Genomic DNA, 27,992 nt, shown 5'->3' with positions numbered 1-27,992 from the left:
ACAGGAGGCTCAAACCTACCTGCCCCCAAACAAAGGAAACATGATGCCAGGGTTACGGATCTGGAGCAGAGACACAGGTGCACCTGGACAACACAATCAAACACAAACCAATATTAATATTAATACTTTCATACATTTCACATAAATATTTACTTTGCCATGTTGTAAGTGATTTTGCCTATTGTCACAAAAAGAATTTGTCACGCTGAACAAAGTCACTAAAAAGCATCTTGACTGTCGCCCGGCCACAGCGTCCCCTCCATAACACCTGATGGGTTCTTGTCTTTAAAGGCTCTTATATACTACTACGTGTCCGTTTCTCGGAGAGGTCTCAGCGGGAGACAAAGAGTCTTTTTGATTTTTACTTCTCCGTCAGTCTACGTCCGGAAAAAATTCACTGCCAAACCCATAGGTGGCGCAACGGAAGACGAGCTCAGAGAAGCCTACCCCATTTGGGAAGAAGAAGTCCACGTGTCTCTGTTGACATGTTAGCTTGCGTCCCACACACTGAACCATGGCAACAAACAGAACTAAATAAAGTGACACCCAGCGTGTCAAAATGCTGATGTAATCGTTTCTTAGCGCAGCGGTTCCCCGATCTTGTTTCCGAACTGTGTTGCTGATTCCACAGCTTGAATCTGCTTGAGGCTACATGTAGCTAGAAGCTACACGGAGCTAGCTCCCCCCCAGCTTCCACACACAGTCAGCAGGGACTCCCGGCACTAACAACTACTATCCAGTGTTTGCTTCTAACCTGACGGTATTATAGAAACAGTGTCATGATAGAAGTGGAATTAAAGTCGTGACGGCGGGTTCTTGCACTGTTACCACCGCAGTTAGCATGGTGGCTAGCCTAGCCCGCTAGCCTAGCCTGCTAGCGCCGTTTTGAAAGCTCGTTATAACCGTATGTGACCGTGCACACATGCCCTCAGTGCTCGAACGAGCCACCGTCAGCCGGACAACTCCGCTGGCTTAACACACACGTCACATTAATCGTAGAATCATAGTTGTGTTCGTGTTTGTCGCTACATGTAAACAGGAAGTTTGAGGTCCGGAAATACGGAAATGACGTCATACGGAAATGATGTCGTTCGCGGACCAATCACAGCCAAGAGCGGTCCGTCGGGTCTCCAACATGAAGACGGATGGTTAGAAAAATCAGACGTGTACAAAAAGCTGTCCGAAGCCCTCGGAGAGGACGTTTCACGACGGATAGGGCGGTCTTATCTGTCCGTAATAGAAAAAACGGAGAGGCATAAATTGGCCTTAAGTCCCAGACTAAACATGAGACAACCTATGTCCCTACAGTTGTTCAGAGGTGTCTTCTGCTGGACCTGCACTCAGACCCGACAGCGATATCACAAGCTCACAGAAAGTGCACTAGTTCATTACATCAGCAAAAGTAAGAACTTCAACCACTGGAAGTCAGCAAAAGCAAAAATCTCTGCTATTGTTAACTTAGTTTTAACATCATAACAAACAGACTGATAAATAAATAACCAAAGAAATGGTCATTTTCAATTCTGCAGAGACTCCAGAAAAACAAGCTGAGTCCTGACCTGCAGGTAACAAACTGCTGAGCAGCCACTCACAGCCGTAGGCCCATCATGAGAGAGACAGGATAATCACGACAATGGACAAGTGCAGAGTTTGCATTTTTGTGTGTAAGTATAGACTTTTCTTTTCTGAGTTAAGTTTCGGCAATGTCAGGTTTTTCAGGGAGCGCAGCATAACGTTTCTCTGGGCATACGAGGAGACCAAATATGAGAAGGAAGAATTTCTATTTCAATACTTCCATTAGCCTAAAGTTAATATACAGTAACTTCATAGAATATTGTGTTTTTTAATCTGTAATTGTGCATCTGTGTGAACCATTCTAAAACGCTGCAGGTCGCAAAAAGCGATTTGTAGATAAATCTGCCGTGACCAACTCATTAACACTGTCCGGGTGGAAGTGTGGTGGAACAGCAGTGTATCGATATCAGGACAAATGCAATGAAAGCGGCTTGTTGGGTCAAATAGCTCTGGTAACAGATCTAATTGAATCTGTGTCAGGTTCTCAGTACAGGTACATCCACTACTGCAAGCAGCACCATGGAAATCAATACACCCTCTATGCATCCATGGATAAACTCTAATTTCATTGAAGGCTTTTTTTTCTGTGTGGTAGAGAGAGAGAGAGAGCGAGCGAGCGAGCGAGAGCCAATGTGTGCATATGTGCAGGTTGATGAAGGTCATTGTATAATCCTATTAGAAAATGTGTGTGTGTGTGTGTGCATGAGACAAGGCTTTGTGTGCACATTTGGACTTTTGTTCCACAATGTTATCATTTTACAATGTAAAGGGAACTTTACTTACTCAGGATTAAAGCTTTATATGATGACTTTAGAAATCTAGTGTATATTTGTATGTATTTTGACTTCGACAATGCATTTTGATTAATCTAATCCCTTAACTTAAATCCATCATAGATTTAATGGTGCCAAATGTAAACAAATACAGTTCAAACAAAACTTGGCATTACTACATTTCCTGTTTACACCCTCTTAAGCATTATGGAAATGTGGTTGTCTCCCAAATAAAAGAACTAGGAACAGCTACAACCCTCACTAGAGCTCATTCCTCTGCCATGGCCCAACAGTCCCTTAACTCATTTAATCAAGATGCACCAAACTGGCACTAAATCTTAGCACCATACAAGTAGTGAAGCTTTTTGCCATATGATGAACAGTAATGAGAAAAACAACAAGGTTCCATTCAACATTGACAGAATTACATTTGCTGAAAGAGCTTTAGTATATATAAAACTGACTATAAAAACTTATTTAAATAAATCTGTAGCAGTCACAAACCTATTATAAGCATTGGTTATCATTATGAATTATACCCACACTGTGTGCTGTACCTCCCTCATAACATCAATGAATATAGGTGTATACGTACCCTGATAGCAGCTCTTGATTTTGCCCAGGTCAGGGGTATGGAGGCAGAGGGTCCGCAGGAGCCGAGGTGGTGGGACCAGTAAAGGGGCAGCGACCTTCGGCTGGTGCTCCTCCCCCCCAGGGGTCTGGTAACATGAATTCAAATTATTGCTGGAAGTACTTGTGGGAGGAGTCCTGCTCAACATCTGAAAACAGAATAAGGTTGGATTTATAATGAGAAAAAAAACTGTTATCACTCATTACTTTACCGTTACCTCAACTCCACAGCTATGAATTCTTTCTATAAAAAGACAAAAGATGTCTCCTCACTGTGAGATCAGCTGTACAGTGAGCTGGGGTTGTCTTGGTCTGGATCACATCTGGAGGGACGAGGGGACTGGTAGCAGGACTGGTAGCAGGACTTGTAGCAGGACTTGTAGCAGGACTGGTAGCAGGACTGGTAGCAGGACTGGTAGGGTTAGCGTGAGGAAACTCGTTGGTCACGGCCAAGGCCAATTCACTACAGCTGCGTGTTGGTTCATTCAGAGGAACACTGAATGGGTTGACGGCCTTCGTATCCTTAAGAAGACACACTAGTTAGACTGAAGCAGCATTTGATCACACTATTCTGTTTTGATAACATAACATAATTTTGTCCACATTCAGATAAACATTATTGTCTACCATTTAATCGTATTAAAATAAGGTGACTGCAGTAAATCAGCAATCCCAAATCTCTAATCTTGAGTTGTACTCCACAAGTAAGTTAAAAACAATATTTCAGTCTAAATCCTTCCTAAAAATCTAAAGGCATCCCAATTCTAACAGACCTAAGCTTTCTGAATACACACAGTGAAGATGGTGTGGGTGTGGCTGTGCATGCGGTCAGTGTCTGGTGGTCATACTTTGACCTGATGGATGACCTCACTGTCCTCAATCCACTCCAGGGCAGGCGGCTCTTCCTCTTCAACCTGAGACACCAAGAAACCTCTGAGTGCTTCACACTTACGTTGCACAAACTAATTTAACTGGTCCATAGTTGAATGTGCTACGGATTTATAAATAAGTTCATAGGTCAGATGTATTTAAATAGCATGTTCAAAATAAAAAAAATGGCAAAAAAACTAAAATAGAAGTATGGACAAAAAGACAGTAAAAACAATCAGAGTTCAGATGCCGTAAAGGAAAGAAGCTGAGATAAAATGACAGACAACAGAAAAGTGAGACAGAATCAGGCTGAATTAAAAGGAAGATTAAAAAGATAGAGATATATAAACTCATCCGTACTTTTCAGCCCTAATTTAATTCACATATCTCGAGAACAGTTCATCTTATCGACTTCACACCAGAGGAAGTGCAGTGTTGACTTTGCTAGGTAGCAGCAGTGGCTGGGACTCATTAACGTTAGTGACAGTGTCAATCCCGACAACAGCTATTAATTCTCCAGTTCAGTGTTCTGCTCATCGCCTCACTGAACTTTGAATAAACAGGTGAGCAGCTCTTGGAGCAGCAGGGTTCTGTGGACCGAGTGAGCTCTTTTACAAACAGCCCGTTCCAAACAGACAAGTTTAGAACAAGCTGTGCACTAGAAGGAAAGATAACGAGTTGTTGGTTGACAGTAAATATTGGCTCAGGCTTACCTTTTTCATGTACACATTAAAATCAGTATTCAGAGCAGCATGATGCACAGTCAGCACAGACTGAGAAAACAGTATTGAGGTTTGAAAAACGATCAGCTGACACATTTTAAACAGAGCAATGATTGTATGGTAGCTTCAAGTTGACTATTTACACAACTGTGATGTGAACAGGATCAGTTGCTCACATCAGAGGAAAAGTATTGTGGGGAACAAGAGAACACTGGGTGTGGAAAACCTTTCTGATACCTAATTTCAGAAGAAGCAACACATAAGTAACTTACTACCTATGAACAGAAACTCCAGTTAGTCACCAGTGAGCTTCCTTTACTCATGGGGGGTATTCTGTTGCCTTGTAAGCCAATAGTCCTCAAACAGCTCACTGATCGGCTGCCATCTTATTAACTAAACAACAACCAGCGATGACCTTCCAATAGTCAGACTATATGTCCGTGCACTGACTGTGTTTGTGTGTGCACGCCAGTACAGTTTGTGTGTTGGGGGTGCTTGGTGCTGCAGTGGGCCTGGTGAGATAAGAGCTATGAACGGGAGGAACAACAGCAACGTTGAAAGACTGACGTGTGAGAGGGAGCAAGAGAAGAGACAAGGAGAGTGCTCTCTTAGGTAAGAAAACAACTGAGTCATCATATTCTACAACTCCACCACACGCATCCAAGTGGGCAAGTACTCACACTTATCTTTAGTTTGAACCACAATCTCATAGATTTTAATAAAGAAGTGCAGCAGCAGCCAGGCCTGTGTGAGTTTGTGTGTCTGTGTGTGTACTACCTTCAGTGTGGCTGACATGGATGGTTCAGGAGCTTTTGCTGGCTCAGGGCAGATCATCTCCTCCTCTATCTCTGGCAGGTCAAACTTTCCCTCCCCCAAGTAGAGACTCACTGGATTGACCTGGAAGCACAGCTGAGGAAAGAACACCAATCAAGTGACTGATCACAAACTTTTGTATTTATCATAATCATGATGCAAATAAGAGTTTGTGTGTGAGGGGCTCACTGCTGCACTGGCCGTAGGGCAGCACTGTGTCCCATGTCCTTGGCTCAGCAGGGCAAGGTGGATGTAGACGTTGTCAGCAGTAAGCGTGTTACACAGGTAGAGCTGCAGCACATCTCCAGTGTTACAACACGTAGTGCCCACCAGGGTGCGATCAGAGCACAGCTTCTGGAAACAAGCAGTGGCCTCAGCAGTCCAGCTGACCTGAGAGAGAAACACCACAACACTCACTCACAAATTATTACAGCTCTGAATAATAAAACTGTGTGCAACTGAAGAAAGACTCAGAAAACATGTTGATCTTTTGACAATATACCCAGTGAATATTGGTTTATACTTGTTTATCCTTTAGGAAGATTCAAATGTTTATGAGGGAACCACTACTGTCTGGATTTAAGTTAAATGTAATGTTAAACTATCACACTTACTGTCTTTAGAAGCCTTAAATGAATTGTTTCTCAACAAATAGGTTATGTACTAGGAAAAGCTGACTAGTCATGATGCAGGATGAATACTATAATTAACTATAAGCGGATAGAGGAGGGATACAGTTGGCATTTTGGTTTTAACGTTGAAGTGGTGCAGAGCTCTACATGAATGTGAATATAATATAAGTTCAGCTATCACACTCACAGAGTTGGGTTTGATTCCAGCAAGTGATGACGCAACAGCTTGTGCAGGAAGAACCAAGTAGCAGGACCTGGTGAAAAGAGAGATGAAGAGTTCACTACAACCCACACACACACACTGACCAGCTTCGTGGGACGACTTCTATCGATTAACTGCTTCAATGTCTGAGATGCCCATACTTGAGGAACTTGAGGTCTGCGCTCTGCACAACAGTCATTCCACCGAAGTCGACGTAGTACACCTCCACTTGAGTGGGACTGATGATCTGATGGATCACCACTCGGTAGAACCATATTCCACTAGGTGACACGCAGCAGACCTGACCCCGTCGTACAAATGGCTTACGGAGGGTGTAACGCTCCGACACCTTGGGAGAGGTATAACATCGTCTACAGCAAAAACACGAGAGGGAGAGTGAAACAAAGTTATTGCTCCCAGAGAAGCATCGGGAATCAGGTGAATTTAAGGCTGAAGCAGTTTTGAAATTATTAAAATGCGGGATTCCTTTTTGATTAGTGATTTATTTTTAAATTTTAGAACCCCAGCTTCAACTTTGCACTTAGACAAAGCTGTATTTTTTTTTTACTAAGAGTGCAAGTGTGCCAGGAATTATGAAATAGTAAAAAAAACAGCAGATTGCTAATGATTTCAAAAGAACTTTGTTCTTAAGTCTTTTAAACAAGTGGCCAAGAACAGGTCCACCACCTCATCTCAATCATCATGTCCTCCATAGCCTGCGCCTCCTTGCTGTTGCTGAAGCGGATGTAGAAATGTCCCGGCGACTCCACATGTTCCACCAGGACTTGTAGATGCTCTTGAGCTTGACGACGCATTGGCGGTTTGAGATGCTGACTCTGCACAGCATCCAGGGGCACAGCAGGGCTGCGATGCACCTGGATGACAGGATACATCTCAGACCTCTACAGGCGGTCACAACAAGTAAAAGGGGAAAAAGAAGAAGTAATGAGCAGGACACAGCAGTTTAAGTCTACAAGACTATAACAAAACATTAGTAATATGAAATATCTAATAAAAGTTAAACAAAGAGTGATGACCGGTTTGAGGGCTGACTAAGCCATACATTAACAAAATCTAAACATTACGCAGGGTAGACTGATAATGGGTCATTGTACTCCTTGTTTTGAGTGTAAATTCCTGATTCACGTTTACATATTCCTGTGACATTTTCATTTGGGTCTCTTGCTTTGTAATTGAGTCTGGTAATGTAAAATAATAGAATAAAAAAAAGATGTTGCCTCACCAATTTTTGGGTCGTGGAAATGTGACTAGTCTCTAGCTCCTCGTTCTTGTAATCTGCTGTGATCTCTTCCATGTCTGCATCCAGATTACCTTCCCAAGGAGACTCTCCACCGTTCAAATAGTAGCTTGAACTGTCAGTTTCCTTTGAGTCTACAAAATACAGAAAAATTCATTCCATGATAAGTTCAAAACCACAGACACAATAAAAGTACTTATTCCAACAGGTCATTAGAAAAGTTTTAAATACAGAGAGACTGGTAATCTAATATTTAGTGAATAAATAAATAGAGGGATGGAAATGATATAAACATAACATTTATATTTACAGCTAAATCAACTTGAAACAATCCTGTCACCCCGAGTTTCCACTATTCTGCCAGTTTGACCTTTACTTTCCAAAAGTAATGTTTAATTGCTTACACAACTCTGTTGCATGACTGATATCTAACCATATTAAGAAAAGTGTGTCCTCGTGCAACACATGAAAGTACACACCTGACTGTGTGCTTTCATTGTCATGGATGTCCATAGCTATCCAGTGGTGCCCGTCGTCGCCCCCTGCAGGCTTGAGGTGCAAGGTGTCACTCATGGCATCGACCAGTTCTGTGACACTGACAAAGCCGTTCTGTAGCAGCGGCAGCTCCTCACCAAAGAGCCTCTGAAGAGCAAATCAACACAGATGAGCTGCGCAAAATGTGACCACTCATAATTTGTCTTCCACTCTCATGTGACACTATGATGGTAAACAGGAGCATCGAATGACTGATTTACTTTTACCTTATACTCTGCAGGCAGATTTTCCACCGATAACCCTCCACAGGTCTGACGTACAACCTGCAGCGTGTGAGGATGAAAAGAGTTTCATTACAAAAGAGAAAGAAAATGCATCTTTCTTGTTTCAAAAATAATTGTAAAGTTATGAATCAACTCGCTCAAACTAGTGGATGTAACCTTTAGCAACTTGTCCTTCAGCTCCTGACTAATGGTGCGAGCTACTCCATTCTCCAGGATCCTCTGACGAAGCTCCTCTTCCAGCTGATGTAGAATTTGAGGAGAAAGAACAGAGATATTTGAACTTAAATTAAATAAATGTACAAAACATTAAGTTTTGTTTGAGTTTCCAGGTTCACCAACAAGACCATTGACTGTATATGATGTCTGACTGCAGTAGAAGTCCTAAACCCCACTTCCTTCATGTTACTGGTTGGGACATGGATCAGACTAAACGTTGCAGTTTCTTTGTTTTAAATAAAAGCAAACCTTGAGAACGCGTTTCTGAAAGAGTTGATCTTCCTGGCAGAGCTTGTCTTCAGATTTTTGGTTCATCTCAACCTTGTTTGGCTTGTTACTGACAGTTATCGACTCTTGACAGACACGGCCCGAAGTCGTCTCAGCAGACGACTGGTCCAAAGGACTCTGCTGCATTGGGACAGGAGCTGAAAAGCAAAAACGTGTGTCAAAATATCAAGAGCCACTGCTCAGGGCTTTTTGTGCAAAACTTACAAAATCTCAAATAGAGTTTGAACAGTGAGTTAGTTATGGATCGACCCGCTAACTCCGAGTCGATCCATAAATATTGGACAGATTAAATAGCTAGCCGATCTCAAAAAAAGTGTAATGCAATCAAGCCACTGGATAAAGATTGCTCAATAGAAACACATTTTATAAAGATGTTAAAAGGTTTAAATGCATCAGTTTCTTCAAAAACTGATGCATTTACCAGTTTACCAAGTCTAACCACTCCTCTTATAACCCACCTGGGAGTATTGAGGCTCTCTGAGCAATGGTGCCAGGCCCTTTAGGTGCTGGATTGTCAGTTCTGGGTGACGGTGGCTTCACAGGTCCAGTCCTCCTTGGTGTACTACACTGTCTGACCAGTGTCCTGGGTAGCATGTGTTGCCTCAGGGTCAGAACTGAGCCCAGCCGGCCTTGCTGGATGAGGACGAGGTCTGCTGCTGCCTCCAGCATCTCTCCGGTGGAGTAGAAGCCATAGTTGTGGACACGCAGGGGGTGGCCGAAGCAGCGCAGGTAGCTGATCTCCAGGTCAGATAACCTGAGAGGACCCTGGAAGAGGGACTGCTTCAATACTCAAACTAAACAACATTTTTTTTATTAAGATTAAGATACATTTATTTATCCCACACACATGCACAGACATGCACAGGCACACTCATGCAAGGGGAAATTTAACCTCTGCTTTTAACCCATCTGGTGCCAGACACACAGAGCAGTAGGCAGCCATGTACGGCGCCCGGGGAGCAGATGTTAGGGGAGTAAGGTGCCTTGCTCAGGGGCACTAGACAGGGTAGGGAGAATACTCTTGGATTTTTGGACAGATCAATCCAGGTTCGTCTTTTTGTTGTTTCTCCGTGGAGTCGAACCAGAGACGAACCAGAGACCTTTTCTGCCCATAGTCCAAGTTTCTGCCACAAGTCCACCGCCTCTCTATTTGCAATATGAGAACTACATGATTTTGGTTAAAAATATAAACATAGGATTCATTCTGGCCTCTCTGCCTCGCCATTAATTGGGTGCGTTTGATTAGGTTAAAATAAAAAAAACGAACTCAATTGGATCATACTTGTCCCGCTTCAACTAACGATTTAGCTTAGATGCCTTTAATCAAACATCTGAAAAGTTTCAAACAGTCCAGCTTGTTGTGGAGAAGACACACAAGAGGTTTGGATGAGGCACAGTGAATGATAAGGTCATACCTGGGAGAGCAGGATGCAGAACTGGGCCCTGAGCTGGGCAGGCAGAGCTGGAGGAGCACGACCTCGCCGAGGAAGCATCAAAGGGGGGGGATAGTGATGGGAGCGGTTCGAGAAGTAGCCGGAACCACCGCTGCTAAATTTCCTGGCCGTCTTAGATGTGCGCTGATTGGCTACCATGTTCTCAAGTTTCGATGTGGACTCATCCCCTAAAGCTGCATTGATGGAAACCATAGCCAGTGTGACTTCACTGCAATGAACTGCAATATTTATCCAAATTAATAAACACCCACAAATGAACAATTCAACTCTACCCTTTAAGAATATTCCACCATCTGCGTTGAAGTGGATAGACACCACGTCGGGCATCTCCTTCACCATGTCCATGATGTTCCTGAAGCCCAGGAGCTTCAGGGGAATGGGATAGCCCATCATCACAGCGAAGTCCCGCCTGAGGCTCTCCGGGTCCAGGCCCAGCTTGCAAGTGATGAGCAAGGAGCGGACCTCCTTCTTCAACTTTGCAAAAGCCACTTCCTGGTTCATGTTGCCTGCTGAACCAACAGAATACACAGCATGAAACAAAATGGAAGAAAAAGTGATCGGGTGAAACTTAGTGGTGGGGGAAAAAATCAATTCTCTTCAGTATCATGATATTTTGCGCCCGCGATTATATCGATACTGTAGCACAAAGTATTGCAATATTTATTTACAATTATATATGTAACAGCCCCTGGCTGGCAAAGCATGACGAGGAGAGTTTCAGAGTTTAAAAGATACCTAGTGTGTATGCGGAAAGGATGTTCTCCACTGCAGGAGATATAGTAACGGCCCAGAGGAGCACTTTAACATCTGAGCATGTTCACCAACTCGTTTTTCTGAACAAAAATGCCAATATTCCAAATGAATTTAACATTTTGGGTCATGACCTTGCAGGTCTCAATTTGATTGCAGCTCTAGGTTACTCTTGTTTATATGATTGAGCTCAGTGTTCATGTGAGAGGTATCCTATTCAGAAAATAATTACAAAGGTCCTGTGTCCTGAATGTTCAAGGACAAAGTTTTGGCACTACCCTTTCTTAGTTTTTGCACTTCAGTTAATGTGTAGAAGACAATGTTGTTCACAGAATTAAATATGACATTTGAAGTGAGTTGAGCAGTCTTATTTTCCTCATTTTTAGTAATGCCTTTGAATAATATGGGGGACATGAATCGCAATATATCGCAGAATCGAATCGCAATACTTGCAGTATCGCAGAATCGCGATACTATTGAATCGTGGCCCAAATATCGCATACTATTGAATTGTCACATTTTTGCCAATTCCCACCCCTAGTGAAACTGTGGTGTGAACACCAGAGGAGGGCATCATGAGATAAGATCTTTTTATCAGTACCAGAAGGGGTAAGTGTGCCTCCAGCAAAGGGGATAGAAAAACCTGGGACAGTACAGGTAAAGAAACCATGAACACAAGGAAATACAGAACATATATCATCTATATACAGAATATATACATGTTTTAACAATTAACTAGTCTTGCTAAACATATCCTTTCTCAAATAAGTCATATTTCATCTTTTTTAAATTGATTAAACATGTCCAGCAGCTCCTTATTTTTTTTTTGAGTAACTTCTAACTTAGCAGCACATGGCTAACAATCGGATTAGCATGCACTTGACGTTAGCTTTTCACCACCTAAACCATGTGTTGCAATAAATGATTACACCACTGCTCAGCTAGTAAAGTGTTTCAATACAGAGACGGTGTCATCGAATCCGTCCTGAAGTTGTGTGGACACAAAGTTACCTCGTGTGTGTGTCTTCAGCGTCTCTGCGTCTTCATCCTCCCAAGATGTCTCAGCCTCTCCTCTTCGTCACCTGCGCACCTGTGGCTCGCTAGCTAACCGCGGCTAACAGTAGCTAGCAGCGGCTAACAGTAGCTAGTAGCAGCTAACAGTAGCTAGTAGTAGCTAGCAGCGGCTAACAGTAGCTAGCAGCAGCTAACAGTAGCTACACGTGTGTGGACAGAACAGTAGCATGTACTTCGATGTCAACACGTTAATACACTGTCAAGTCTGACGAGAGACGGTTTTAAATGAGGTTACAAGATTAAGTTGTGTCCTGCAGGGAGAATAAAGTTGTTCACGTTATTCATCTAAAAAGTTCACTCTTACTTATTGGCATATTTCATTGACTTCAGTGAACAGATGTAACTGAATGTTAATGGGTGTGATATTGTCTGAGAGCCGATGTTATTCTAAAGGCTGTTTTTCAATAGTGTTTATAGTATTTAAACTTGGAACAAATCACAAAACTCAATTAAACCATTTATGGATATGGATTTTTTTTATTTGAAAAATACTAAGAAAAAAAGAAAATAAGATTCAAGATTCAAGATTTTTATTGTCAAATGAACAGAGATAACATGAAGCAGTCACTGTCAATGAAATACTTGGGTCACAGGCTCTCTTTAAGAAATGCTCAGTAATTTAAAAAATAGAAATAGTATGAAATAGATATAACAATAAAATATAATATCAAAAATTTAAAATAGAAAATAAAATATATATATCTAAATATATATCTTTACAGATGAATGTTCAATTTGTGCAGTAGTGCAAATATTCAAATATGCTTATTATGGTGCTGGTGCAAATATGCAAATATTCCAGGGTGCTGGTTTGGTGGAGTTATTGTATATATCACTATAATTAGTGATATATAAGTAAACTAAAAAAACTAAGTATTTTGTCTTATGGAAAATCAGAAGATGAGTCAAAAACACAGAATTCTACATTTCCCATAATGCAAATCAGTTGCCATCTGTCCATCCATGACGTCACTGAATCATCAGGGGTTTAATAAAATCTTTCAAAGCTCGCTCAGGACAAGAGAAGACGTTTTACAGCTGCTCTCATCGGACGAGTGTGTAAACTGGAAAATCAGAAATAGATATAATAATAGGAAGAAATAAAAGACGATTTATTTTTATTATAATAGGGAAGTCTGAATTGAATTATTATTAAAGTTAAATATGATATGTTAATATTTTGAATAAAATATCTTTGTGTGCTTAACATTTTCACAACCAAAACAAATCCAAAACAGTCAGTGTCTCTGAGGTATTATCAATGTCCTGCTCATGCTCTTTGTGGTAATCTGGTAGAAGTCTCAGGTTGTGGGCCTCCACTCAGTCAAATCTCCCTATTCCATAGTAAATTAACTTCATGTATAGATTTGCTCGTTGTGTGGATGCCTATACGATCATAGCTAATGCCATTTCATCCCATAAACACTCCACAGTTGAGCGAAGATGTCCTTATAATGGGTTTGGACACAATTAGACTCGTGATTTCGATAACAGACGGGAAGATGTGGCACAGAATTGACTTCCAGGTTAATTAGGTTTGCGTCAGGGAGGATAGTGTGTGTGGTTTCCTGTTAAACTGTAAAAACTGTGTCAGCTATTTGAAAAGGAGAAGCCTGAGTCTGCACATTCCCTGTGAAGATACACTAAATCCTTCTGCTCCACTGAAAAAGAAAACACACACATTTGGGAGGAAATAGATTGTCATATATAATAATTTTTTACCCTTGTCAGAACATCTGGATAAGAATTGATAAATAACACAGAATAATACAGGAATAATCTGCTTTTATATCTAAAAGGGCAATTTTAAATGAGGGGTAAAAACGACAGAGATGGTTTTTAATGATTTTCATGTTATTATCTTGACATTTTAAAATGAGCTGTTTGCACAAACATTTGATTTCATGTTCACAAATGTTGACGTATACATATTTCAAAACAGAGCTGGTCTCGTGTGGCACTCCCACTGCCATCCTACACTCCCACATTAAAATCCCCGGATTCACCACCAACATATTGTGTCTCATTACCACAGTAGACGGCTCCAGACACTCCAGCCAGAGGAAGCAACTCACAGCTCCACATTTTGTCCTTCCTCTGCGCTTCTGTACTCTTTACTCTTTACGCTGAACCTCCAGGCGGCATGGACAACTCCTCAAATGTCCACCTGCCCGCTTCCAGAATGACGTCCAAGGAGGAGAGTGAGAGGCGAGCCGTGGTTCCTCCCAGGAGTCACCGGCAAAGGCCGTCGAAGGCAGGCCGGGCCCCCGAGGGAAGGAAAGAGAAGCCTCGGAAAGAGAAGCCAAAGACAACCGACTTCAAGGCCGAACAGGAGGTGGAGGTGAAATTGAAATCAACTGTGGTGGACATAGACAGAGTGAGGGATGATGAGGTCAAGGAGGAGAACATGGGGCTCCTGGAGGCAGCAGAGCAGGAAGATGGTTAGTTGAAGCCTGAGGAGAATCCTGACAGATCCTCATTCTTGTTCTTTATTACTGATTTTGTTGTTGCATTTTGTTATGTTTACAATTTGTATGGCAGTAGTAAAAGTCTAGTTTAAAGTTTTCTATCTTAGAAGTTGTTTAATATATATTCTCCACTTTCTGGGTTAATATCTGAGTTGAGTTAAATGTTAATATTGTCTTTATTTCCATGCAGACGTTGGAGTGCTTCTTACCATTTAATGTGGCTCTCTGCAGGTTTGAGGCGCATGGACCTGGGAGTGTTTGAGTGGCTCCTGATGGCCTTTGCCTTGGCTCTGGTTCTCCTCTTTCTCCCTCTGTCCATCTGGTTCTGTTTTAAAGTACAAACTGCACCACAGACCAAACTGAAACGTTCATATTTTTCCATTTATGTGGACATACTGATGTCTTTCGTTTTGATTGACAGGTAGTTAGAGAGCATGAGAGAGCTGTGATCTTCAGACTCGGTCACCTACTGCGTGAAAGACCCAGAGGCCCAGGTTGGCACAGAAACATGCAAATTAGCAAAATCTAAGTCACTCTGCAGTTATATATCTTCAAAATGATGCTTAAAACAAAGTAAATCTTTTGATCAAATCTTTCTCTTTCCTCTGCCCAGGTCTTCTTTTCTATCTCCCTCTCCTTGATGTGTGTCACAAGGTTGACATCCGACTGAAGATGCTGAAGGTTCCTCCTCACACGGTACAGAACAATAAAACACACAACTGAAGTATATTCACATTTAGCTACATATGTGAAAATGACTGTAAATTACTGCTGCTTCCCCTGAGCCCCGAGATGAAACTTTTACGTCACTGGCAACTATAAACCATAGTAGGACTGTACACATCTCTGTATGCAGGTGGTGACAAAGGACTTGGTGAGGCCGGAGCTGAGCGCCGTGTGTTATTACCAGATCGAGAACGTGGCTCTGTGCTGCACGGCCCTGTCCAGTCTGACCATGGTTCTGCAGACTCTGGTCCAGGCAGCGGTCAGAGACGTTCTCGCCCAACACACATTCAGCCACATCCTACAGCACAGGAGGAGGATCGCTCAGCAGATACAAGCAGCTGTCGACTCTGTCGCCTGCCGCTGGGGCATCCGAGTGGAGAGAGCAGACATGTAAGACTCAGGAGAGTAAAGTCCCCACAGATTCTGTAATTAATATAGTGTTGAAACTCACCTTCTTAAGCATTTCAATAGAATTACAGCCAAGCAGTTGCATGCCTTTGTTAACCAGTGCAGTCTACATACACTTTTATATGAGGTCACCGTGACCTGTGACCCCTCACATCTAATTAGGAAATTTTTGAGTCCAACCGACAACTGGTCTTTTTGGAAGAAATTGAGATATCATGTTCAAGAGGCCACAAAAAACTTTGACCAGCAAAATCGAATCAATTAATCTGAGTCTAAGAGAACATTTGTGTCAAATTTAAAAGGATTATCTCGTGTTGTTTTAAAATAACACGTTCACAAGGGGAAAAATAGTGTTTTGTCTGGTCAAAGTGTCCTTGATATTTAATGGGATGGATGGACAACCTGTATAATATAAAATATAATGCCTCCAGCCCCACACTGATGCTGGCACAGAGGCTTATGCTTAAAACGGAGAATCTAGATGATTTTGAAGGAAAGAATGAAGAAAAGGCACAAAACAAGGAGATAACTCTTCCACTGATCTATGGGCAAAGCATCTATTTCCTCTGCATTCAACGATTTTTTCACGGAAACAGAAAAAAGTAATTTTGAGATGTGTAAATCCTCCAAACCACATTGGGTTGTGCTTGATTTTCTGTCAGAGACGAGCTCAGTTTTCCTGTGGAGTTACAACGGAGTCTGGCTGCTGAGGCCGACGCCAAGAGACAACAACAGACCAGAGTAAGTGACCAGAGCACCTTTTTAATAATGTAATTATATTCCATTGCTGCATTGCAATTGTTTATTGGTCGTTATTTATTTATTATCAAGAATAGCATTTAAAAAACTCAAGAACTCTATTATTATTAGCATTATCTGCACATCATTTGGAAATACTGTATACTCAAGATCGCTGAAATACCGTAATTCAAGCTTTGTGATATGTATCGTTAGAACATGTCTTAACTTTGGCAGCTTCCACTAGTCCTATAAACTAGAGAGTGGCAAAAAGCAAAGCAAGCCAGTTGGCAGTAAAGCCTGTAAAATAGTGGTTCTTGACTTCTGACTTCTATGGAGCTAATGGTCCAAAGTGTTTGGTTTCATACAGCAGAGCTTGTCTCCTCCAGGTTAAAGAAACAGAAGTGGAGGCAGCTGCCTGGGAGGGGTTCAGGGCCTCCTTCCGTCATCTCCACCCAGCCCTGGTCCTTCCATTCCCCCCAGATCTCCTCAGTGTGACCTCTGACCCCTCATCTCTACCTCCTCCTCCTCCTCCTCCTCCTGCTGTGGAGGAAGAAGGGAGAATGACAGAGGGGGAGCGGGAAACAGACTCACCAATGATGTGACAGATTGTGAATAAATAACATTTTATTATTATTATTGTTATCAACAACAACAGATAAAGTGATAGAAGAGTTGGACAAAATTGTGATATGACTTTTTATCTGAAAACATTTTCCTTCAAACAACTGAGCTTTAGCACTGATGAACCTGAGCCTCCACTGCTGGTAAATTAAGCTTCTGTTTAAACCGTCAGTACACATCTTGTAAACAAGATGTCACGTACAGGAAATAATGTTCAGTCCTGGTTCATGAACAATTATTGAGAGTTGTTCTTTTTTGTGAAACTTTAAAACTATGGGTCTAGTGCACATTTGCATTGTCCAGCCTGCTCGTAAGTGCATTCAAATAACAACAAAATTTACAATTCACTCCAAAAATAAAGATCCTGAAAAGTCGCACTCTCTGAAATATAAATATTTCTGTTAACTATTCTTTGAGGGAAAAGTACAGGCCTTTTTTTTAACATCAGAAATATAATGAAGTTCAATGAGGCCACATCAAACCATAACACAAATTATAGTACCACTAAGTGATAGTTATTTTCATACAGCAGCCATGGAATCTGAACAACTTGCTTGTTGCTGCATTCCTCTCTGGTCGTGTTCCAAACACAAACGTCCACAGGGAGTTGCAGCCTCTTCTAATTAGCCGTCACATCAGCGTTTCTTGGTCCTTCTGGTGGTGCTTGTTGGTTTGGCCTCAGGAGCTGTTTTCTTTAGAAGAGCTGGGAGTTTTTCTGGTGGTGGAGAAGGTGGCGGTGTTTTCTCTTTCTCTGCAGCACAAACAGAAAGAGACCTGTACTTCCTCTACACTTAAAAACTGCCTGTTACTGCTTCTCCTCTTCAATTAAAAGCCATTAAAACCATGTTGTTTACCTACGATACTTTTGGGCTCCAGACTGGGCCGACCCTGCAGTTGTCTCTCCAGGTCCTGAATCTTCTCCAGAGATGCCTGCAGGGCCTCCTCAGCCTTCAGGGCTCGCTGCTCAGCGCTCTGGACCCGCAGCTCAGAATCACTGTCAAACACACGGAGAGGAATCAAGATGTCCTTTGCACATCATCAACAAAAGGAGCTGATGCATGGACTTTCAACAAAGTTATTTCTACAACAACTGATCGTGACTAAACTTGCCAGAAAAAAATAGATTTACTATTGTTGACCTTCTGACAGGATCCTAATTAATCTGCAAAGCTGTGGTAATTGCTTCCCATTTCTTATTCTTAACAAAAAAATAAATCAAACTAAAAAAGAGATAGAAGAGTGTTCAAATCTGTACAAAAAGGTCAAAACAATGACAGAAGAACATAAAGATAACATGAGTTTAAAAAACATGAAAATAATAGTTATTTACTTAGGGACCAAAAGCTGATCTGTATACATTATCACATAGTATTGGTTATATTCCAAAAATACAAGTGTCCTATAGAACTATAGGAACATTGAACTTACTGCATTTCCTGTTGCAGTAATCCTACTGTGGTCAGATCACTAAAAGCTTTCTGAGCTTTATCTGTTGCTGGACACACAACCAGTTCATCAATCTGACACACACACACACACATGGACACACACACACACACACACACACACACACGGTCAGAGACACACACACAGACGGACGGTAAGAGAGACAGAAATGTTTTCAGGTCAATACATAATAATTATATGTGGTTTACTTGTCTCACCTCTCTCAGGTGGACGCTGTTCTCCCCCAGCTTTCTTTGTGTTATGTTTTCATCATAGCCAATCAGTTTCACCACTGGTGTTTCACAAACCGTTAGCTCCCCCTGCAGGACAAAAACAACACCAAGATATTTTCAGATCTGGTTAATTTTTTGATCAGTTTTTTACAATTTAGAGACAACTAACTTATCAAAGCAAACTTCATAGATGCTTTAATACCTCACGAACTTCTTGATGTATTTCATGTCCGTCAGTGGTGCTCTGTGAACAAAAGAGGACCACCATCATCATCATCATCATCATCATCATCATCATCATCATCATCCAAAATAAAATATATAACTGACTTCTCTTGGTTCCATCTCAGTCTCATCTTTGACCTCTGTGACCTCACTGTATGTCATATGCTCTGCTGAGAGCTCTTTGTTTACCTGTATACACACACACACACACAAACACACACACACACACACACACACACACACACAAACACACACAGGCATCATGAGAAACAGTAAAACAAATGGGCTCTTGATCCTGAAAAATCTACATCATACTTTTAAACTCTGATGTTTGAATAATGATAATTATTATTTTAATTTAAATTATATTAGTAACAACAGCCACGCTCATCTACACCAAAAAGTGTTCTCTTTGATCATTTATCAATATCATACTTTCATGCTGGCCATATTTGAGTTGAGTCCTCACCACAGTCTCGCTGCTGTCTGCTGGAGAAGCTGACACATCACTCCTGGAGGAAAAGGCCGATTGGCTCACAGGCAGCTCCACCTGACCCCCCTTCACCCCCGAGAGCAGGATGACACAAGTCTGCCTCCAATCAACGCATTCCCTCTGAGAACATACACAGGACCAAACACATGCACCACATTATGTAGGTTTGCAGGACCGAGCATGCCGTGTACTTTAGTATGGCTCCCCCTGGTGGAATGTTCTTGATGAGAACGTTGCTTACCTGCAGCTTTCTACACGAGTCATTCATCTCATTTTCCTCCTCAGCTTGATATTGAAAAGTCGTCTCCTCCAGAATCAACTTGTAAAAGCTAAAGCCAAAACACAAACATTTTCAATCCTGATATCGCTTAAAATAGTTCAGCATTTTTTTCTTTGTTTTATTCGCTCGTATCTTTATTCTGATTCAGTTTAATGTTTGTGTCAGACAACGTTTGTTTATTTGACTACAAACTAATTGACAGTTACTCTGGTTAGCAGGGTAGCAGATAACAACTTCTGGTACCTGGAGATGTATTTGGAAAAATAGTCCAGTTTCTGGGTCAGGAACTTGGCATCCTTATCCAGTGTCTGCAGTGAGATGTTTGTAATGTATTGGTGTTCCTGTTCATGGACCTGGTCCTGATCCTGGTCCTCTCTATAGTCAGGTACCATGAGGAGCAACAGATCCAACATCCAGCGGGTCTGAGCCATGTGAAGAGAACTGACCTGGTCGGGAAGAAATAATGAAACACAAGACAGCACCTTGTTACATTAGAGTCGATCTTTTGATATTAAAATAAGGAAAAGTATCAGTTTCCCCAAATTTGTGTCACCTATATGAGTTGGCCAAACCGAAAATCTTTTATAACATCATCACAATTCATGAGGCTGATATGTTTGTTCCACTTGATGTGAGACATTTAAGTGACAATGGAGTTTTCGCAACATTTTCAAACTGGGTGCAAACCTCACTTGACAGTTTGACTGAACCTGGTTGGTACTTACCTCCTCATTGAGTCCCTGGTTCTCACCATCGGTGGTGTTAGACAGGCTGTTTATAAACTCCTTCACTTTATCCATCAGGTCTTCTGTCTCTTTACTATTTGAACAAGCAAACACAATAGAACATTTGAGAGCGATGACAAAGAACCACCAGGGAATAGTTAAAGTTCAGTTTCTCATTAATAAAACTGTAAAAACAATGTGTTCAGAAATGCTTAGAGACTTGGTTTGTCTAGAGAAACAAAACGACTCAAACTCCAACTGTCTTGAACTGAGGAACATTCAATATCATAGAGGTTAACATTTACAAAATGCTGTTAAACGAGGCATCAGTCTTCAAATGAAATCCATTGTTTAACAAGTTATTTTGACATAATAAAAGAATACTGTACTAAATGAAACCTTTGGGAGATATATTAACTTGCTCTGCCACTGAAGGAACAACCTACTAGATATTGGGCTCATCTTGGTCCCTTTCGTTCCCTTTTCTGTCTCTCGTCTCGTTCTTCAAGGCTTCCTCAGACAAACTCTGCCAAATGCACAGTGCCTTCTCGAGCTTCAGCCAATCGGAGACAGACATCGTCTCCGGCTGGCGAATGGCTGCGTCAAGCTTGGAAACCCAAGACTCCATAACCCCGAGCAGTGACATGATCTTTGCATGGACGCCTGAAACAGAAACACCGGTCCGTATCTCGAGGATTCTCCGCTACAACGAGACCCTTTAAAACATTCAAATCAGAGAAGGTGTTGTCTCTCACCGGTTTCTCCACTGGCTTGTGTGTCCAGTCGTTTAAGGAGCTCAGGCAGGACCCTGACCAGCTCACTTCGGGCCGCCTCACCTACCGGAGGTTCCCCGTCAGGAGAGGAGTGTCTCCTGAGCAGCTGAGCGCTCATGTTCAGCCATCTCTCCTGGACACAGCCGAGCTCGCCCAGTGTCTGCTGGCAGCCAAACAGCTCCTCACCTTGGTATCGCTCACACTGTTGGGCCAAGATCTTAGAAACAGAAGACAGAGGCAGACTTCAGAAGAAACTTGGCTGTTCACTGAACATTTTGAATGACCCAAACATTCTAATATAGCAGATCCACTAGATATTTGGAATCAAATCTAAAGAAATCTAAAAGAGAGAAAAATACTGGTGAGAAGAATATGTGTTTTATGCTCTGCTACAGTGAAAAGACATCAACATAGCACATTCAGTCATTTTTTATGCTTGAGGTTTTAAAACAGATTACAGTGAGAAATAACAAGTGATTGATGGTGGACACATATGAGACAGATGAGATTGAAAAGAGGTGAAATACAGCAAACAGGTGACAGCATAGATAACATGGATCTGATGTGACAAGTGATAATAACTTCGAGAGATGAGGCTGATGCCGACAGAGGAAAGTGATGAGATGATGTGATTGGATCAAAAACACAACTGGGAAAAGAGATTGAACACATGATGAAAGTGAGATCATAAATCAGAAATATGTCAGAAATAAGAGACTTCACTTGAATAATAAAAGTGAGAAACATTAGGTTGATAAAATCACATAATGACCACACACACACAAAAAGTAAATGTGTTTTCTTACAGTTGACCACTGCTTCAAATCAACATGAATATTTTCCAGTGTAACGTTCTCATACTTGGGGTCAGGACACCTTGAAACAGAGACAAAACATTATTGGCAGATTTCACCTTAAAAAATTATTCTCAGGGACTTTGCCTAAATATACTGGGCACTGAGTGAAGGGCCAATAAAAGGCAGTTACTGCATTTGAAAATTGTATATAAGTTTTATTTTACTAACGGCGCTAGGTAATGATAAAATACTAAAAAATCTTCTCGTCCTACTGGTTCTGTTCTGTGCAGAAGGAGATCCACTTGGTGATGTCTTGCTGGATGGCATTCATCTCTTCAGACTGAGCGTGGTCACTCTTCTTCATCTGAGACACGAAAGCCATCAGCTGCTCTTTCCAGTTGTCAGAAAGCTCCATGATGATATTCATGTCTTCTGTGTCCTACAGCAGGGGGATCACTGTCATAGTCAGGGTGTCACTGAAACACCAGGAATACTTACAAGAAATCAAGTGTGGAGTGTAGTGTTTTTAATGGGTCACACAGAGAAGGTAAAGGAGGAGGAACTGCATTACCTTTGAAGTGAGGTAAAGGATGCAGTGCTCTGCTGTTTTAAACCAGCTCTGCTCGTGGACATGCAGCCGACGCACCAGCTCCAGCTTCTTCACGCTGATCACCTGACAACCACAGAAAAGCAAATAACTTCACATGTTTGGGTCAACTTTAAGTAATATTGATTCTACTAAGGGTGGCATGGTGATGCAGTGGTCAGCACTGTTTCTGTGTGGAGTTTGCATGTTCTCCTTAATATTTATCAACTATAAGTTGACCATAGGTGTGAATGGTTGTTTGTCTCTATATGTCTGTCAGGATGTACCCTGTTTCTCGCCCAATGTTAGCTGGATTGGCTCCAGCTCCCCTCGCTACCATTAAGAAAAAGCTTACTTCACATGTTTGTATCAACTTTAAGCCATTATTCCTCCAGATTCAGTTATTTAGACCATCATCTCACACTGCCACCACACAACAGAAGGTTAGTCCTGATGTAAGATCAAGGCTCTCACACCTTGAGGGCGAAGCAGAAGGTGAGCTGACTCCACGAGTCTCTCTCCTCAGTCATCTGAAGCATCTGAGCCTCGAGGCGACCTCTCTGCAGCTCATACAGCTCGTGGTAACCCTGGACCACACTGAGAAGAGCACAGGAACATTACAGAGGGAACACGCGGCCACATTTAGTTATTTGGTTCTGCATTGTTACTGAATTCCTGCAGCACTTAGGTTTCAGCTCAGAGGAAAACCTTTATTGAAATTAGCTTTTTGCTTTCTCATAACAGATTGTTAAATAAAAAAAAAAATGTTTAGATAATTAAGCATACAGTAACCCTTGTGTGTAAACTACAATATGAATGCACCACACTACAAGTAAAATAAATTACTGATAAATGTATCTTATCATACATTTATAATTGTAATCAAAAAAATAAAAATCATTAAGTTTAATCTGGTTAATTTATTCATGTAGTCATATTAAGTTCAGTCCAAGTGACATTATCCAGTTTGGACTCAGCTCTGTGGAGGTAGGTCTGGTTCTGTGAGTGTAACGAGGATCTGACCCTGAGTTGGTGTGCGTCTGATCAAGTTCCTCAGCGAGCTGCCTGTGAGTGAGCTCCACCTGCTGGGAAACTGAGGCATCACGGTCTCTGATCTTGAACAGTTCCCTGTGAAGAACACATTAACCCACATTTCCTCAGATATGAGCACATTCATTTCCATATTCACTCCTTTTAATTAGTGCTTTTATTTTCCTCCCTTGCACTTATTATTTTCCTCTTAAAATAGGATCACACCAACGTATTCCCGGCCTACATACGTGCTGAGCTGCTGGATGGATGTCTTGATGTGGTGGATCTCTTCAGTGAGCCGGCGGTCCAGAGCCCGCTGTGCCACTGCCTCAGTGTGCAGCGCCTTCAGGCAGCGCGGCATTCGCTCCAGCAGCGACTGGTAGCGCTGCCTGGATACACAAACACAAGGGCTTCTGAGAAATAGGCTTTCTGGGTCATAAAGAGTTCCTGAAAATGCTAGATTTTTCAAAAAGTTTTGGTTAAAATGTTTCAGAATTGACTTGAGGTCGCAAAAGGATAACCAGGTTTATTTTAATTTTATATGGGACTGTTTTGTTTGATATCTGTTCTTGTATACATCTATATTTGGTTTTAAAGCTCATTAAACTCCACCAACAAGTGCAGAGATTAATTTGGTTGCTATCCCGATGTTGCCGGCTGCTCACCTGAGCTTGGCAAGCAGCTGTCCCCTCTCAGCACAGCCCACGCTGACCTGCCTGATCACTTCATGGAAAACAATGTTGTAGATGTTCTGCTCAACCTGCACCAGCTCCAGCAGACCCTCCATCTGGAAGACATGCCATGGCAATGTTGAAAAAATAGATGGACTGCTACACAAAATGTTATACATCTAAATATGTTGTGGTTGGAAATGTTTGTTTTTGTTTAGTTGTGTTGGTGTTTGATTTGAGTCGGTGCTTCAAGCCGAGGCACACAGCCTCTACCTGGGAGAGCTGCGTCAGCTGCTCACTCTGCTGATCCACTCCGGCCTTCTCCAGCATGTCGTCCATCATCCTCATCAGCTGGACCACTTCTAACCTGCCGCTGGGCCTCCTGGACACACACAACACACACACACCGATCTGTAACGCTTCTCAGTTCACTTTCCCTTCACGACATTCACCCCTTATCTTACCATCGAGTTTCTTCCATTTATTCGGCTGTTCTAATTCAGACAGCAAAATCTCCTGGTAAAGACTATTCAACAAAGGTTTATCCATTCATTAGATACGCTCATATTTTAAAACTCACAGTGATGGAAAGACCCGGAGCTTGTGTTCGTCATCCTGCAGCTGAACTGTAAATGCACTGAGATACAACATGAGAGTTCACAGACAAACTAGATTTTGATTTGACAACGATAGGATGAGTGTACAGACTTAACCAAGTGGGTGAATATAAGGAAGCAGACTCACTCCTCGTAGAGCTCGAGGCCTCGCAGCCCCTTGTTTCTCACAATGTGATATTCCTCAGGTATCAGACTGTCTGAGATACTCAGGTTCTGAAAGAAAAAGTGGCTGCAAATATCACCTTATATTTTATACAAGTGTGGATGCATAGAATGGGACTTAACTTGAACTCAGAACTGTAACCGAATTACAACAATAAAAGCACGTGAACCTGATCTCAAAGTAGTGACATCGTTTAAATCTGTTTATGTCTTCCTATCTTTTCCCCAATGTATTTGTCCTATCTGGTTCATTTTGTTATGTTGTAAAGTTCTGCTTTGATTTACCAATAAAACAATTCATAGAGTAAGTTAAAATAAATTACCTGTGTGTCAGCAATATTGTTCCTGTCAGTCAGGGGTGGGAGTGGTGTCATCTTCCTCTGGGTTACCATGGCATCACACAAGAATGAAATATCTCTGTATTGACCCCATTCAAAACAAACATACACATATTCAGTTTCCTTAGTTCATCTGTGGATCACTTAAAGACACACTTCAGAGTTTTTAAGCCTTTTCGTGTAACCCTTATTCTTTATTTGTTATTGAATTAGTTGATTAAAAGGAAAACCTACAATAAGTTTGGCTTTACTTGATGTTCACTTAATAAAATACAAAATCTAAATTTAACCTGTATTGTATTAACTCTTTCCTGTGTTAGAGTCAAGAGTAAATATGCAGATATGTGAAATTTGTCCCATTTAGTTCAAATTAAATCTATAAGTTGATGTTGCTGCATGTGTCTCGCTGGTCCAGCAGACCTGCCCGCTCCAGTCAGGGACGTCGGCTGCTCCAGGAAGTGTCTGTATTTGTTACGTCCGAGCGGGTGATGCCAGACTGCGTCCGGCCGTCTGATTCCACAGCCCTTTGAAACACAAGGTCATCTTTAGGAACGCTGATGTGAGATAGCCTTCTCATTTAGGCGTGAATGTACCTTGCAGTGGCGAAGGTGTGCCGTGTGGCCCAGTGTGCTCCTGGTGCAGACAGTGGAGGTGAGGCTGACCAGCAGCTCATCTGGGACCAGCTGGTTGTTGAATGAAGGAAGCTGCATGTTCCTGCTCTCTGCTGGAGCCCGGAAATTCAGTTCTGTTGCTGAGAGAAAAAAATGAAGTATAAGACTGTGACCTGTGACCTGTAGGAGGGGATGGTACCTCTCCCACTGTTTGAGATTTCCATATAGTAATAACAGTTATTTCTTGCATTATGTGTCAGGAACAAGGAGACTTGACACTTGTAACCTGAATTGTAGTTATTGTATGTTTTGTATTTAATGTTTTTGTGTGATGTTCATATTAGAACTCACTGGTTCCTACCACATCTCACACGTATTTTTCAGAATCAGTATCAGAATTATTTTTATTGCCACGTATATTTGCATATATTGGAAATTGCCATGGTGTGGTTGGTGCACTCATTTAATTTCAGTATTTTGTATTTACATTGTGCCTGAAATAAACTAAACAGAACTAAACACTTCGTATTTATGATCCTTATTTGGTTTGTCAGGCAATGAACTAAAAGTGTGTAAAAGAAAATATCACATTAAGAATTTTTTTTTGTAAAATTTCCATTTTGCCCTTTGGTCTTCTACTTTCATCTCCAACATCTTTTATATTCAACTTCCATCTGCATTGATTAACACAGATAATCAAGATGAGGACTTTTAATTTTGAAAAGAATGACAGGTAGAAAGAGAGACAGAGAGAGAGAGAGAGAGAGAGAGAGAGAGAGAGAGAGAGAGAGAGAGAGAGAGAGAGAGAGAGAGAGAGAGACAGACAGACAGACAGACAGACAGACAGACAGACAGACAGTCAGACACACAGACACACAGACAGACAGACAGATCTTGTGTCAGTGTAGCATCCCCCTGTTAGCTTCATGCTAACCTCCCCCCCTGACAGTCACTTCACCTCTGGGGTCCGGACCCGGCTCCGGCATCGATGAGCTCGGCGCTGAAGCGGCTCTGATGGACGCAGACATCGGGTTCTGACGGTGGAGAACAGACCCTCAAGGCTCCAGCGACTCTTTCATCAAACTGTAAATATTCGAGGGATTCGTTGATTTTATTTAGGAGAAACCTCCCCTGAAGTCCAGACAGCGACTGATCCCCGCGGCCTCCACTTCCTGGTCCAGTTGCTATGGAAACTACTCTTTGTGTTGACTGTTGCACTGTACACAAGTTGTACTGTTTAGTTGTAAAAAAAAAATAAGAATATTTTAAATAATAATAATAATAATACACTAGATTATACTGTTCGATTATTCCTTAATTGAACTTTTACTTTATTTAATATTTCTTATTTGATATATTTGCACTGCTTATCTTTTATTATCTATTATTATTATTCATTTAAATGCTGCTTAAAAAAAGCTGAATACTGTTTTTTGCATGTTGAAATGCAGCTGGATTTACAGAAAGCATATGAATCAATAACCAGGAGCATGTGGAGTAAATAAACCTTTGAGCGTTTGATGATGCCTTTATGTCGAGATATCAACCATTTAATAATTGAAAATGAATGATTAAATAAGTAAATGTTAAATACTGTACAGTCCTGTTACATACTTTTTTAGTTTTTGATATGATACAATTTACTCTCCAACTTTTTAAAAATCTTTTTCCTGCAATGTGTTTCAACCTTTAGGAACCATGCACATTTAATTATTATTTTTCTACAAATTGTATGCTCTATTTGCTCATATATTGCTTATAATTAAAACAGTGCTTTACATCAGTAAGCTGCCCTTCCCTCACTCAGCAGAGGGACGGTTATAACCCCCTCCCATAACAACCCCTCCCTGCCCTGTGTGCTCGGCCCGTTGGTCGCCACACGCCTCTCTCTCTCTGCCTCATGTGTGATGGAGGCTCTTGATGCTGCTCCAGCAGCAGGAGAAGTGAGCATCAAGTGGATCTGGAGATGACAACAGACGAGTCGCCGCAGACAGAAGCAGAAG

The 27,992-nt window shown here is 41.6% G+C and overlaps 3 protein-coding genes across 3 annotated transcripts; 1 reads left to right on the top strand and 2 right to left on the bottom strand.

The window, feature by feature from the left end:
* Positions 1 to 15: 15 nt before the first annotated feature.
* tdrd5 (tudor domain containing 5) lies at positions 16 to 10,713 on the bottom strand. The gene is made up of 17 exons (XM_061078200.1): positions 10,485 to 10,713; positions 10,174 to 10,385; positions 9,217 to 9,535; positions 8,720 to 8,895; positions 8,411 to 8,494; positions 8,237 to 8,293; positions 7,951 to 8,117; positions 7,461 to 7,584; positions 6,905 to 7,119; positions 6,379 to 6,588; positions 6,203 to 6,269; positions 5,573 to 5,773; positions 5,348 to 5,479; positions 3,827 to 3,892; positions 3,252 to 3,500; positions 2,944 to 3,127; positions 16 to 83 (listed from the first exon to the last, which is right to left on the bottom strand). The coding sequence occupies exons 1-17, from the start codon at positions 10,711 to 10,713 to the stop codon at positions 16 to 18; spliced, it is 2,760 nt and encodes a 919-aa protein (XP_060934183.1).
* Positions 10,714 to 14,179: 3,466 nt separating this feature from the next.
* On the top strand, positions 14,180 to 16,981 carry nphs2 (NPHS2 stomatin family member, podocin). The gene is made up of 7 exons (XM_061078693.1): positions 14,180 to 14,477; positions 14,736 to 14,839; positions 14,926 to 14,998; positions 15,118 to 15,200; positions 15,361 to 15,620; positions 16,301 to 16,379; positions 16,766 to 16,981. The coding sequence occupies exons 1-7, from the start codon at positions 14,180 to 14,182 to the stop codon at positions 16,979 to 16,981; spliced, it is 1,113 nt and encodes a 370-aa protein (XP_060934676.1).
* Positions 16,982 to 17,635: 654 nt separating this feature from the next.
* Positions 17,636 to 27,017, bottom strand: axdnd1 (axonemal dynein light chain domain containing 1). The gene is made up of 26 exons (XM_061078199.1): positions 26,948 to 27,017; positions 25,972 to 26,129; positions 25,799 to 25,902; positions 25,364 to 25,457; positions 25,006 to 25,091; positions 24,842 to 24,898; positions 24,535 to 24,643; positions 24,256 to 24,377; positions 23,839 to 23,979; positions 23,582 to 23,686; positions 23,035 to 23,155; positions 22,544 to 22,645; positions 22,245 to 22,411; positions 21,982 to 22,051; positions 21,158 to 21,392; positions 20,849 to 21,065; positions 20,403 to 20,496; positions 19,921 to 20,123; positions 19,639 to 19,726; positions 19,374 to 19,517; positions 19,010 to 19,093; positions 18,882 to 18,923; positions 18,665 to 18,766; positions 18,429 to 18,520; positions 17,855 to 17,994; positions 17,636 to 17,751 (listed from the first exon to the last, which is right to left on the bottom strand). Exons 1-26 carry the CDS (start codon positions 27,015 to 27,017, stop codon positions 17,636 to 17,638), a joined length of 3,063 nt encoding a protein of 1,020 aa, XP_060934182.1.
* Between the last annotated feature and the right edge of the window lie 975 nt (positions 27,018 to 27,992).

This window comes from Limanda limanda, chromosome 9, assembly GCF_963576545.1.
Source record: "Limanda limanda chromosome 9, fLimLim1.1, whole genome shotgun sequence".
Classification (NCBI taxonomy): domain Eukaryota; kingdom Metazoa; phylum Chordata; class Actinopteri; order Pleuronectiformes; family Pleuronectidae; genus Limanda; species Limanda limanda.
Note: the sequence above shows the minus strand (reverse complement) of the source record. Positions and strands in the feature narration are given on the sequence as shown.